We start from the raw sequence: 15376 nt of genomic DNA on the forward strand, positions 1-15376 counted from the left end.
ACACACTAGGGCCAATTTAGTGTTGCCAATCAACCTATCCCCAGGTGCATGTCTTTGGAAGTGGGAGGAAGCCGGAGTACCCGGAGGGAACCCACGCATTCACGGGGAGAACATGCAAACTCCACACAGAAAGATCCCGAGCCTGGATTTGAACCCAGGACTGCAGGACCTTCGTATTGTGAGGCAGACGCACTAACCCCTCTGCCACCGTGAAGCCCAAAGGTATTAATTTTTGAGCGAAATTCACTGGAATTGAACTGTACTGTAAACAGTCAGTGATTTGTTGTACATTATATTATGTTAATGTTTCATTACAAGTTTGTTTTTTTCTATTTAAAAATGCATGTTTACGTGTTAAAATTGTGCTTATTAAATTAATTTTAGTTCATTTCACCATTTCCACTTTAGGGACACCCTGGATTATGATCGTACTTTTGGGCCATATTTGGACAAAATGCAAAGTAATTACCGTGGGCTTGAATGTAGTCTTCCCAAAATGCTTGCTGAACATGGAAAGGAAAGAAGAGTGAATCACAGACCTCCATGTTGTCACATGATGCCACAGAGACAAGTGTGACTCCAGAATACATAGCGTGAATAAAATATAATCATGAGTAACTTTGCAAAGTAAAACATCGAAACAGACTAGCATCTATGAATGTACTGCAGGGATTATATTACGGTTTGAGCGTTGTCTTCAAAGACTTCTCTGGCTTCTTCGTAGGTGCAAATCTCCTCTCGACATTCTCTTTCCAGGTTGTCAGGTACCACCACCTCAAAGTCCCAGCTGTTGTAAAGCAATGAGCGGGACAGGAAAGCATTGGCGGACTCGTCCTCCAGGAACAGCGAAGCCCCTGAAACACACACACAGAGTAGGGTCCAATTATTGATGGTATCGATACCACGTAAGTCTGGGTACTAACAAGGACTTTGCAATACAGCATGTATTACAATACTTGAGACGCAATACAATACGGATCAAGATACTTTAGTCACAATACGTTAGGTATCGAGATACTTTGGTCACAATACGATAGGTATCGAGATACTTTGGTCACAATACGATAGGTATCGAGATACTTTGGTCACAATACGATAGGTATCGAGATACTTTGGTCACAATATGATAGGTATCGAGATACTTTGGACACAATACGATAGGTATCGAGATACTTTGTTCACGATAGGTATGGAGATACTTTGATCACAACAAAATAGGTATGGAGATACTTTGGTCACAACACGATAGGTATCGAGATACTTTGGTCACAATCGAGATACTTTTGATCACAACACGATAAGTGTCAAGATACTTTGGTCACAACACGATAAGTATCGAGATGCTTTGGTCCCAACACGATAGGTATCGAGATGCTTTGGTCACAACACGAGAGGTATCGAGATACTTTGGTCACAACACGATAGGTATCGAGATACTTTGGTCACAACACGATAGGTATCGAGATTCTTTGGTCACAACACGATAGGTATCGAGAAGATACATATCAAGATACTTTTGTACCAATACGCATCACTATACTTATGCCTTAATACATAACTGAAGACTTTTTGTCGTACGTATATTTTTTTTAATTATAGTTATATTTATATGTAATCATAATAAGATACATATCTCGATACCAGAGTTACGATGCAATATGTATCACACAACGCGTATAATAATACAATGCGTATCACAACACTGGAGTCACAATTCAATATGTATCCCAATACTTAAGTAACCATGCAATGTGTATCACGATAATTTAGTCACAATACCATATGTATCACGATATTTGTGTCACATTACGTATCACAACATTTGTGTCACGATATTTGTGTCACGTTGCATATCAAGATACTTTAGTCACAACACAATAGGTATCGAGATGCTTTGGTCACAACACGATAGGTATCGAGATACTTTGGTCACAACACGATAGGTATCGAGATACTTTGGTCACAACACGATAGGTATCGAGAGATGCTTTGGTCACAACACGATAGGTATCGAGATACTTTGGTCACAACACGATAGGTATCGAGATACTTTGGTCACAACACGATAGGTATCGAGATACTTTGGTCACAATCAAGATACTTTTGATCACAACACGATAAGTGTCAAGATACGTTGGTCACAACACGATAGGTATCAAGATGCTTTGGTCACAACACGATAAGTATCGAGATGCTTTGGTCACAACACGATAGGTATCAAGATGCTTTGGTCACAACACGATAAGTATCGAGATACTTTGGTCCCAACACGATAGGTATCGAGATGCTTTGGTCCCAACACGAGAGGTATCGAGATACTTTGGTCACAACACGATAGGTATCGAGATACTTTGGTCACAATCGAGATACTTTTGATCACAACACGATAGGTGTCAAGATACTTTGGTCACAACACGATAGGTATCAAGATGCTTTGGTCACAACACGATAAGTATCGAGATGCTTTGGTCCCAACACGATAGGTTTCGAGATACTTTGGTTCCAACACGATAGGTATCGAGATGCTTTGGTCACAATATGATAGGTATCGAGATACTTTGGACACAATACGATAGGTATCGAGATACTTTGTTCACGATAGGTATGGAGATACTTTGATCACAACACAATAGGTATGGAGATACTTTGGTCACAACACGATAGGTATCGAGATACTTTGGTCACAATCGAGATACTTTTGATCACAACACGATAAGTGTCAAGATACTTTGGTCACAACACAATAAGTATCGAGATGCTTTGGTCCCAACACGATAGGTATCGAGATGCTTTGGTCACAACACGATAGGTATCGAGATGCTTTGGTCACAACACGAGAGGTATCGAGATACTTTGGTCACAACACGATAGGTATCGAGATACTTTGGTCACAACACGATAGGTATCGAGATACTTTGGTCACAACACGATAGGTATCGATATGCTTTGGTCACAATACGATAGGTATCGAGATACTTTGGTCACAATACGATAGGTATCGAGATACTTTGGTCACAATACGATAGGTATCGAGATACTTTGGTCACAATATGATAGGTATGGAGATACTTTGGTCACAACATGATAGGTATGGAGATACTTTGGTCACAACATGATAGGTATCGAGATACTTTGGTCACAACACGATAGGTGTCGAGATACTTTGGTCACAACACGATAGGTATCGAGATACTTTGGTCACAATCGAGATACTTTTGATCACAACACGATAGGTGTCAAGGTACTTTTGTCACAACACAACAGGTATCGAGATGCTTTGGTCACAACACGATAGGTATCGAGATACTTTGGTCCCAACACGATAGGTATCGAGATGCTTTGGTCCCAACACGAGAGGTATCGAGATACTTTGATCACAACACGATAGGTGTCAAGATACTTTGGTCACAACACGATAGGTATCAAGATGCTTTGGTCACAACACGATAAGTATCGAGATACTTTGGTCCCAACACGATAGGTATCGAGATGCTTTGGTCCCAACATGAGAGGTATCGAGATACTTTGGTCACAACACGATAGGTATCGAGATACTTTGGTCACAATCGAGATACTTTTGATCACAACACGATAGGTGTCAAGATACTTTGGTCACAACACGATAGGTATCAAGATGCTTTGGTCACAACACGATAAGTATCGAGATGCTTTGGTCACAACACGATAGGTTTCGAGATACTTTGGTTCCAACACGATAGGTATCGAGATGCTTTGGTCACAATATGATAGGTATCGAGATACTTTGGACACAATACGATAGGTATCGAGATACTTTGTTCACGATAGGTATGGAGATACTTTGATCACAACACAATAGGTATGGAGATACTTTGGTCACAACACGATAGGTGTCAAGATACTTTGGTCACAACACGATAAGTATCGAGATGCTTTGGTCCCAACACGATAGGTATCGAGATACTTTGGTCCCAACACGATAGGTATCGAGATACTTTGGTCACAATCGAGATACTTTTGATCACAACACGATAAGTGTCAAGATACTTTGGTCACAACACGATAAGTATCGAGATGCTTTGGTCCCAACACGATAGGTATCGAGATACTTTGCTCCCAACACGATAGGTATCGAGATGCTTTGGTCACAACACGAGAGGTATCGAGATACTTTGGTCACAACACGATAGGTATCGAGATACTTTGGTCACAACACGATAGGTATCGAGATACTTTGGTCACAACACGATAGGTATCGATATGCTTTGGTCACAATACGATAGGTATCGAGATACTTTGGTCACAATACGATAGGTATCGAGATACTTTGGTCACAATACGATAGGTATCGAGATACTTTGGTCACTATATGATAGGTATGGAGATACTTTGGTCACAACATGATAGGTATCGAGATACTTTGGTCACAACACGATAGGTGTCGAGATACTTTGGTCACAACACGATAGGTTTCGAGATACTTTGGTTCCAACACGATAGGTATCGAGATGCTTTGGTCACAATATGATAGGTATCGAGATACTTTGGACACAATACGATAGGTATCGAGATACTTTGTTCACGATAGGTATGGAGATACTTTGATCACAACACAATAGGTATGGAGATACTTTGGTCACAACACGATAGGTGTCAAGATACTTTGGTCACAACACGATAAGTATCGAGATGCTTTGGTCCCAACACGATAGGTATCGAGATACTTTGGTCCCAACACGATAGGTATCGAGATACTTTGGTCACAATCGAGATACTTTTGATCACAACACGATAAGTGTCAAGATACTTTGGTCACAACACGATAAGTATCGAGATGCTTTGGTCCCAACACGATAGGTATCGAGATACTTTGCTCCCAACACGATAGGTATCGAGATGCTTTGGTCACAACACGAGAGGTATCGAGATACTTTGGTCACAACACGATAGGTATCGAGATACTTTGGTCACAACACGATAGGTATCGAGATACTTTGGTCACAACACGATAGGTATCGATATGCTTTGGTCACAATACGATAGGTATCGAGATACTTTGGTCACAATACGATAGGTATCGAGATACTTTGGTCACAATACGATAGGTATCGAGATACTTTGGTCACTATATGATAGGTATGGAGATACTTTGGTCACAACATGATAGGTATCGAGATACTTTGGTCACAACACGATAGGTGTCGAGATACTTTGGTCACAACACGATAGGTATCGAGATACTTTGGTCACAATCGAGATACTTTTGATCACAACACGATAGGTGTCAAGGTACTTTTGTCACAACACAACAGGTATCGAGATGCTTTGGTCACAACACGATAAGTATCGAGATGCTTTGGTCCCAACACGATAGGTATCGAGATACTTTGGTTCCAACACGATAGGTATCGAGATGCTTTGGTCACAACACGAGAGGTATCGAGATACTTTGGTCACAACACGATAGGTATCGAGATACTTTGGTCACAACACGATAGGTATCGAGATACTTTGGTCACAACACGATAGGTATCGAGATACTTTGGTCACAATACGATAGGTATCGATATGCTTTGGTCACAATACGACAGGTATCGAGATACTTTGGTCACTATACGATAGGTATCGAGATACTTTGGTCACAACACAATAGGTATCGGGATACTTTGGTCACAACACCATAGGTATGGAGATACTTTGGTCACAACATGATAGGTATCGAGATACTTTGGTCACAACACGATAGTTATCGAGATACTTTGGTCACAACACGATAGGTATCGAGATTCTTTGGTCACAACACGATAGGTATCGAGAAGATACATATCAAGATACTTTTGTACCAATACGCATCACTATACTTATGCCTTAATACATAACTGAAGACTTTTTGTCGTACGTATATTTTTTTTAATTATAGTTATATTTATATGTAATCATAATAAGATACATATCTCGATACCAGAGTTACGATGCAATATGTATCACACAACGCGTATAATAATACAATGCGTATCACAACACTGGAGTCACAATTCAATATGTATCCCAATACTTAAGTAACCATGCAATGTGTATCACGATAATTTAGTCACAATACCATATGTATCACGATATTTGTGTCACATTACGTATCACAACATTTGTGTCACGATATTTGTGTCACGTTGCATATCAAGATACTTTAGTCACAACACAATAGGTATCGAGATGCTTTGGTCACAACACGATAGGTATCGAGATACTTTGGTCACAACACGATAGGTATCGAGATACTTTGGTCACAACACGATAGGTATCGAGAGATGCTTTGGTCACAACACGATAGGTATCGAGATACTTTGGTCACAACACGATAGGTATCGAGATACTTTGGTCACAACACGATAGGTATCGAGATACTTTGGTCACAATCAAGATACTTTTGATCACAACACGATAAGTGTCAAGATACGTTGGTCACAACACGATAAGTATCGAGATGCTTTGGTCCCAACACGATAGGTATCGAGATACTTTGGTCCCAACACGATAGGTATCGAGATGCTTTGGTCACAACACGAGAGGTATCGAGATACTTTGGTCACAACACGATAAGTATCGAGATACTTTGGTCACAACACGATAGGTATCGAGATACTTTGGTCACAACACGATAGGTATCGAGATACTTTGGTCACAACACGATAGGTATCGATATGCTTTGGTCACAATACGATAGGTATCGAGATACTTTGGTCACAATACGATAGGTATCGAGATACTTTGGTCACAATACGATAGGTATCGAGATAGTTTGGTCACAACATAATAGGTATCGGGATACTTTGGTCACAACACCATAGGTATGGAGATACTTTGGTCACAACACGATAGGTGTCGAGATACTTTGGTCACAACACGATAGGTATCGAGATACTTTGGTCACAATCGAGATACTTTTGATCACAACACGATAGGTGTCAAGATACTTTTGTCACAACACAATAGGTATCGAGATGCTTTGGTCACAACACGATAAGTATCGAGATGCTTTGGTCCCAACACGATAGGTTTCGAGATACTTTGGTTCCAACCCGATAGGTATCGAGATACTTTGGACTCAATACGATAGGTATCGAGATACTTTGTTCACGATAGGTATGGAGATACTTTGATCACAACACAATAGGTATGGAGATACTTTGGTCACAACACGATAGGTGTCAAGATACTTTGGTCACAACACGATAAGTATCGAGATGCTTTGGTCACAACACGATAAGTATCGAGATGCTTTGGTCCCAACACGATAGGTATCGAGATACTTTGGTCCCAACACGATAGGTATCGAGATACTTTGGTCACAATCGAGATACTTTTGATCACAACACGATAAGTGTCAAGATACTTTGGTCACAACACGATAAGTATCGAGATGCTTTGGTCCCAACACGATAGGTATCGAGATACTTTGCTCCCAACACGATAGGTATCGAGATGCTTTGGTCACAACACGAGAGGTATCGAGATACTTTGGTCACAACACGATAGGTATCGAGATACTTTGGTCACAACACGATAGGTATCGAGATACTTTGGTCACAACACGATAGGTATCGATATGCTTTGGTCACAATACGATAGGTATCGAGATACTTTGGTCACAATACGATAGGTATCGAGATACTTTGGTCACAATACGATAGGTATCGAGATACTTTGGTCACAACACCATAGGTATGGAGATACTTTGGTCACAACATGATAGGTATCGAGATACTTTGGTCACAACACGATAGGTGTCGAGATACTTTGGTCACAACACGATAGGTATCGAGATACTTTGGTCACAATCGAGATACTTTTGATCACAACACGATAGGTGTCAAGATACTTTTGTCACAACACAATAGGTATCGAGATGCTTTGGTCACAACACGAGAGGTATCGAGATACTTTGGTCACAACACGATAGGTATCGAGATACTTTGGTCACAACACGATAGGTATCGAGATGCTTTGGTCACAACACGATAGGTATCGATATGCTTTGGTCACAACACGATAGGTATCGAGATACTTTGGTCACAATACGATAGGTATCGAGATACTTTGGTCACAACACAATAGGTATCGGGATACTATGGTCACAACACCATAGGTATGGAGATACTTTGGTCACAACATGATAGGTATCGAGATACTTTGGTCACAACACGATAGTTATCGAGATACTTTGGTCACAACACGATAGGTATCGAGATTCTTTGGTCACAACACGATAGGTATCGAGATGATACATATCAAGATACTTTTGTACCAATACGCAATAAGCATCACTATACTTATGCCTTAATACATAACTCAAGACTTTTTGTCGTACGTATATTTTTTTTAATTATAGTTATATTTATATGTAATCACAATAAGATACATATCTCGATACCAGAGTTACGATGCAATATGTATATCACACAACGCGTATAATAATACAATGCGTATCACAACACTGGAGTCACAATTCAATATGTATACCAATACTTAAGTAACCATGCAATGTGTATCACGATAATTTAGTCACAATACCATATGTATCACGATATTTGTGTCACGATATTTGTGTCACGTTGCATATCAAGATACTTTAGTCACAACACAATAGGTATCGATATGCTTTGGTCACAATACGATAGGTATCGAGATACTTTGGTCACAATACGATAGGTATCGAGATACTTTGGTCACAAAACGATAGGTATCGAGATACTTTGGTCACAACACAATAGGTATCGAGATACTTTGGTCACAATACGATAGGTATCGAGATACTTTGGTCACAATACGATAGGTATCGAGATACTTTGGTCACAACACAATAGGTATCGGGATACTTTGGTCACAACACCATAGGTATGGAGATACTTTAGTTACAACATGATAGGTATCGAGATACTTTGGTCACAACACGATAGGTATGGAGATACTTTGGTCACAATATGATAGGTATCGAGATACTTTGGTCACAACACAATAGGTATCGGGATACTTTAGTCACAACACGATAGGTATGGAGATACTTTGGTCACAATATGATAGGTATCGAGATACTTTGGTCACAACACAATAGGTATCGGGATACTTTGGTCACAACACAATAGGTATCGGGATACTTTGGTCACAACACCATAGGTATGGAGATACTTTGGTCACAAACGAGATACGTTGGTCACAACACGATAGGTATAGAGATACTTTGGTCACAATATGATAGGTATCGAGATACTTTGGTCACAACACAATAGGTATCGGGATACTTTAGTCACAACACGATAGGTATGGAGATACTTTGGTCACAATATGATAGGTAACGAGATACTTTGGTCACAACACAATAGGTATCGGGATACTTTGGTCACAACACCATAGGTATGGAGATACTTTGGTCACAATCGAGATACGTTGGTCACAACACGATAGGCATGGAGATATTTTGGTCACAACACGATAGGTATGGAGATACTTTGGTCACAACACGATGGGTGTCAAGATACTTTGGTCACAACACGATAGGTATCGAGATGCTTTGGTCAGAACACGATAGGTATCGAGATGCTTTGGTCACAACACGATAGGTATCGAGATACTTTGGTCACAACACGATAGGTATCGAGATACTTTGGTCACAGCACGATAGGTATCGGGATACTTTGGTCACAACACCATAGGTATCGAGATACTTTGGTCACAACACGATAGGTATGGAGATACTTTCGTCACAACATAATAGGTATCAAGATACTTTGGTCACAACATGATAGGTATCGAGATACTTTGGTCACAACACGATAGTTATCGAGATACTTTGGTCACAATACGATAGGTATCGAGATACTTTGGTCACAATACGATAGGTATCGATATGCTTTGGTCACAACATGATAGGTATCGATATGCTTTGGTCACAGCACAATAGGTATCGAGATATTTTGGTCACAACACGATAGGTATCGAGATTCTTTGGTCACAAACCGATAGGTATCGAGAATATACATATCAAGATACTTTTGTCCCAATAAGCATCACTATACTTGTGCCATAATACATCACTCAATACTTTTTGTCGTATGTATATTTTTTCTAATTATCGTTATATTTATATGTAATCACAATAAGATACATATCTCGATACCAGAGTTACGATGCAATATGTATATCACACAACGCGTATAATAATACAATGCGTATCACAACACTGGAGTCACAATTCAATATGTATCCCAATACTTAAGTAACCATGCAATGTGTATCACAATAATTTAGTTACAATACCATACGTATCACGATATTAGTGTCACATTATGTATCACAATATTTGTGTCACAATACGTATCAAGTTGCATATCAAGATACTTTAGTCACAATACGATATGTATCATGATATTTTTGCCACAATACAATACGTATCAAGAGACTTCAGTCACAATACATAATGTCTCAAGATACTTTAGTCGCAATACAATACATATCCAGATACTTTAGTCGCAATACAATACATATCCAGATACTTTAGTCGCAATACAATACATATCCAGATACTTTAGTTGCAGTACGATACGTATCCAGATGCTCAAGTCACAATGCATGCGTCTCAAGATACTTTAGACCAGGGGTCACCAAGGCGGTGCCCGTGGGCACCAGGTAGCCCGTAAGGACCAGATGAGTCGCCCGCTGGCCTGTTCTAAAAATAGCTCAAATAGCAGCACTTACCAGTGAGCTGCCTCTATTTTTTTAATTTTATTTATTTACTAGCAAGCTGGTCTCGCCTTGCTCGACATTTTTAATTCTAAGAGAGACAAAACTCAAATAGAATTTGAAAATCCAAGAAAATATTTTAAAGACTTGGTCTTCACGTCATTTATTTTTTTTACTTAGGTTCTTATAACTTTCAGAGAGACACTTTTAGAGAAAAAATACAACCTTAAAAAAAGGATTTTAGGATTTTTAAACACATATACCTTTTTACCTTTAAATTCCTCCCTCTTCTTTCCTGACAATTTAAATCAATGTTCAAGTATTTTTTTTATTGTAAAGAATAATAAATACATTTTAATTTAATTTTTCAATTTAGCTTATGTTTTTTCGACGAAGGATATTTGTGAAATATTTCTTCAAATGTATTATGAATAAAATAAAAATAAAATATTCTGTCAAATCTAGAAAATCTGTAGAATCAAATTTAAATCTTATTTCAAAGTGTTTTGAATTTCTTTTAAAATTTTTGTTCTGGAAAATCTAGAAGAAGGCCCTGCGATGAGGTGGCGACTTGTCCAGGGTGTACCCCGCCTTCCGCCCGATTGTAGCTGAGATAGGCGCCAGCGCCCCCCGCGACTCCGAAAGGGAACAAGCGGTAGAAAATGGATGGAAAATCTAGAAGAAATAATTATTTGTCTTTGTTAGAAATATAGCTTTGTTCAATGTGTTATATATTATAACAAAAAAATTCAAAAATTAATATTAATCAGGAAAAATTACTAAGGATGTTCCATTAATTCTTTTTTTAATTTTTTTAAAAAGATTCAAATTAGCTAGTTATTCTCGTCATTTTTTCGGGAGAATTTTGAATTTTAAAGAGTCGAAATTGAAGATAAACTATGTTTCAAAATTTAATTTTAATTTTTTTGTGTGTTTTCTCCTCTTTTAAACCGTTCAATTAAGTGTTTTTTTTAATCATTTATTCTGTACAAAAAACTTTACGTAAAGGGAAAAAAAAAATGTACGACTGAATGAGACAGAAATACCCATTTTTTTATATATATGGATTTATTTCCATCCATCCATTTTCTGCCGCTTATTCCCGTTCGGGGTCGCGGGGGGCGCTGGCGCCTATCTCAGCTACAATCGGGCGGAAGGCGGGGTACACCCTGGACAAGTCGCCACCTCATCGCAGGGCCAACACAGATAGACAGACAACATTCACACTCACATTCACACACTAGGGTCAATTTAGTGTTGCCAATCAACCTATCCCCAGGTGCATGTCTTTGGAGGTGGGAGGAAGCCGGAGTACCCGGAGGGAACCCACGCATTCACGGGGAGAACATGCAAACTCCACACAAAAAGATCCCGAGCCTGGATTTGAACCCAGGACTGCAGGAACTTCGTATTGTGAGGCAGACGCACTAACCCCTCTTCCACCGTGAAGCCCATGGATTTATTTATTAAAGGTAAATTGAGCAAATTGGCTATTTCTGGCAGTTTATTTAAGTGTGCATCAAACTGGTAGCCCTTCGCATTAATCAGTACCCAAGAAGTAACTCTTGGTTTCAAAAAGGTTGGTGACCCCTGCTTTAGACACAATACGATACATCTCAAGACACTTTTGTCACAATACGACACATATCAAGATACTTTTGACACAATACGATACGTATCACTATACTTGTGCCAAAATACATATTATCATTGGTTAGAAAAAAAAAGGTCTATTTTGGTTTCATCTGACCACATGACATTCTCCCAATCCTCTGCTGTATCATCCATGTATCCATTTTTGTATAAACTCAACTCGTCGTGTTTGGAGGAAGAAGAATACCGAGTTGCATCCCAAGAACACCAAACCTACTGTGAAACATGGGGGTGGAAACATCATGCTTTGGGGCTGTTTTTCTGCTAAGGGGACAGGACGATTGATCCGTGTTAAGGAAAGAATGAATGGGGCCATGTATCGTGAGATTTTGAGCCAAAACCTCCATCAGTGAGAGCTTTGAATGGTTGACCAAATACTTATTTTCCACCATAATTTACAAATAAATTCTTTAAAATTCCTACAATGTGAATTCCTGGATTTTTTTCCCCATATTCTGTCTCTCACAGTTGAAGTGTACCTATGATGAAAATTACAGACCTCTGTCATCATTTTAAGTGGGAGAACTTGCACAATCGCTGGCTGACTAGATACTTTTTTGCCCCACTTTATTTACTGTTTTTGCTATGATGCCAAATCATAGTAATGAATAATCAGTGAAAATTGACCTTTAATGTAGTTTTTTTGGAGAGGGGAAAGAAATAGAAAACCAATAAATCACATTATTATTTTTTCACTAAGATATTAAAACATCTCCAGCTGTTACAATAACAAATCGTTTCGCCACGACTGGTGTGTGTGTGACACTCATTGGTACTTTAACTTTAACATAATATTGCAGCGCCGCTGAAACCACAAACCCGGTAAAAAAGCACATTGTTATTTTTTCAATGAGATGTCAAAATGACAGCTACACAAGCTGGTAAAATTTTATAAAAAATGGGTCAAAATTTTACTATTTTATTGTTTCCATTAAGAAAAAGCACATACATATTTCAAGTTTTCTCATGGAAATATATTTGTTCAAGACTGGTTTGAGCATTCTGCAGTTTTTTTTATTTTCCACGGCTTCGGGTGGGGAAAAAAAAAGTGTGCACGCTTTCGGTTTATTGGCTATGCAGGTACACCGGCGAGTGTACTGTGTATAGTACACTCAGTACGGCAGGGGTCACCAACCTTTTTGAAACCAAGAGCTACTTCTTGGGTACTGATTAATGCCAAGGACTACCAGTTTGATGCACACTTGAAAAAATTGCCAGAAATAGCCAATTTGCTCAATTTACCTTCAATAAAAAAAAAAATAAATAAAAAAAAAAAAATATATATATATATATATATATATATATATATATATATATATATATATATATATATATATATATATATATATATATATATATATATATATATATATATATATATATATATATATATATAAGGGTCATTCAATCGTACATTTTTTTTCTTTTTACGGAATGTTTTTTGTAGAGAATAAATGATGAAAAAAAACCACCTAATTTAACGGTTTAAAGAGGAGAAAACAGGACAAAAATGAAAATATAATTTTGAAACATAGTTTATCTTCAATTTCGACTCTTTAAAATGCAAAATTCAACCGAAAAAAGAAGAGAAAAACTAGCTAATTCTAATCTTTTTGAAAACATTTTTAAAAATAATTTATGGAACATCATTTGTAATTTTTCCTGATTAAGATTAATTTTAGAATTTTGATGACATGTTTTAAATAGGTTAAAATCCAATCTGCATTTTGTTAGAATATATAACAAATTGGACCAAGGCTTATTTCTAACAAAGACAAATCATTATTTCTTCTAGATTTTCCAGAACAAAAATTTTAAAAGAAATTCAAAAGACTTTGAAATTACATTTAAATTTGATTCTAAAAATTTTCTAGATTTGCCAGAATATTTTTATTTTTTTATTTTAATCATAATAAGTTTGAAGAAATATTTCACAAATATTCTTCGTCGATAAAACAGAAGCTAAAATGAAGAATTAAATTAAAATGCATTTATTATTCTTTACAAGAAAACAATTACATTTACTTGAACATTGATTTAAATTGTCAAGAAAGAAGAGGAAGGAATTTAAAAGGTAAAAAGGTATATGTGTTTAAAAATCCTAAACTCATTTTTAAGGTTGTATTTTTGCTCTAAAATTGTCTTTCTGAAAGTTTTAAGAAGCAAGGTAAAAAAAATAAATACATTTATTTAAACAAGTGAAGACTTTATAATATTTTCTTGGATTTTCAAATTCTATTTGGGTTTTGTCTCTCTTAGAATTAAACATGTCGAGCAAAGAGAGACCAGCTTGCTAGTAAATAAATACAATTTTAAAAAATAGAGGCAGCTCACTGGTAAGTGCTACTATTTGAGCTATTTTTAGAACAGGCCAGCGGGCTACTCATCTGGTCCTTACGGGCTACCTGGTAACCGCGGGCACCACGTTGGTGACCCCCTGGTGTAGTGAATGAGACAGGAGAGGTGTGGTATACCTGAAGTGTTCCTGGAGGTGACCGAGCAGTGGGCCCAATGCAGAATGCTCAGCACACAAATCCACCTCCAGGAGGCCGCCATTGTGGCATGGAATCTGTTGAGGAAATAACTCCATGACAGTCAAAACGTGTCTGCTACTTGCACCCGCTCACCTTCTCATCTTCCTTACCTCCTCACAGGTGTCCTCCGGAGTCGTACTCCTTTGCTTTAATACATGACGTTCGAGATAAAACTTTCAAGACACATAAGCGTTGCTTTCTCTACGATACGCTGTCTCAAACCTGTTGGACGACATACCAGCCGGAGGGAGGTACCTATTCAAACCTGTCTGTTGGACTGTCACTGATACTATGTCACTACATAAACGCAATGCCTTTTGTGGCCCCTAAAGAAGTATGTTTATATTTAGATAATAAGGCATCATGTATATTTCCATGTTATGACTTTGTGTTTACTACAAACAATCGGGCAATAAAAAAAAAAACATAAAAAAAATCTCCAACTTCAATTCAGTAGTGTGTTTGTATTCCAGATC

The 15376-nt window shown here is 37.9% G+C and overlaps 1 protein-coding gene across 1 annotated transcript in view; it reads right to left on the minus strand.

Moving 5' to 3' along the window:
• The window catches only part of prrg2 (proline rich Gla (G-carboxyglutamic acid) 2), a 26383-nt gene extending 11213 nt beyond the window's left edge, over positions 1–15170 (minus strand). The window contains exons 1-4 of the mRNA XM_061884230.1: positions 15011–15170; positions 14841–14935; positions 682–854; positions 470–503 (exon numbers count right to left, since the gene is read on the minus strand). Coding sequence (XP_061740214.1) covers positions 470–503; positions 682–854; positions 14841–14922 — 289 coding nt within the window. The 5' untranslated portion in view covers positions 14923–14935; positions 15011–15170. The remainder of the gene's footprint in view (positions 1–469; positions 504–681; positions 855–14840; positions 14936–15010) is intronic.
• Between the last annotated feature and the right edge of the window lie 206 nt (positions 15171–15376).

Source organism: Nerophis ophidion, linkage group LG23, assembly GCF_033978795.1.
Source record: "Nerophis ophidion isolate RoL-2023_Sa linkage group LG23, RoL_Noph_v1.0, whole genome shotgun sequence".
In the NCBI taxonomy this organism is placed as follows: domain Eukaryota; kingdom Metazoa; phylum Chordata; class Actinopteri; order Syngnathiformes; family Syngnathidae; genus Nerophis; species Nerophis ophidion.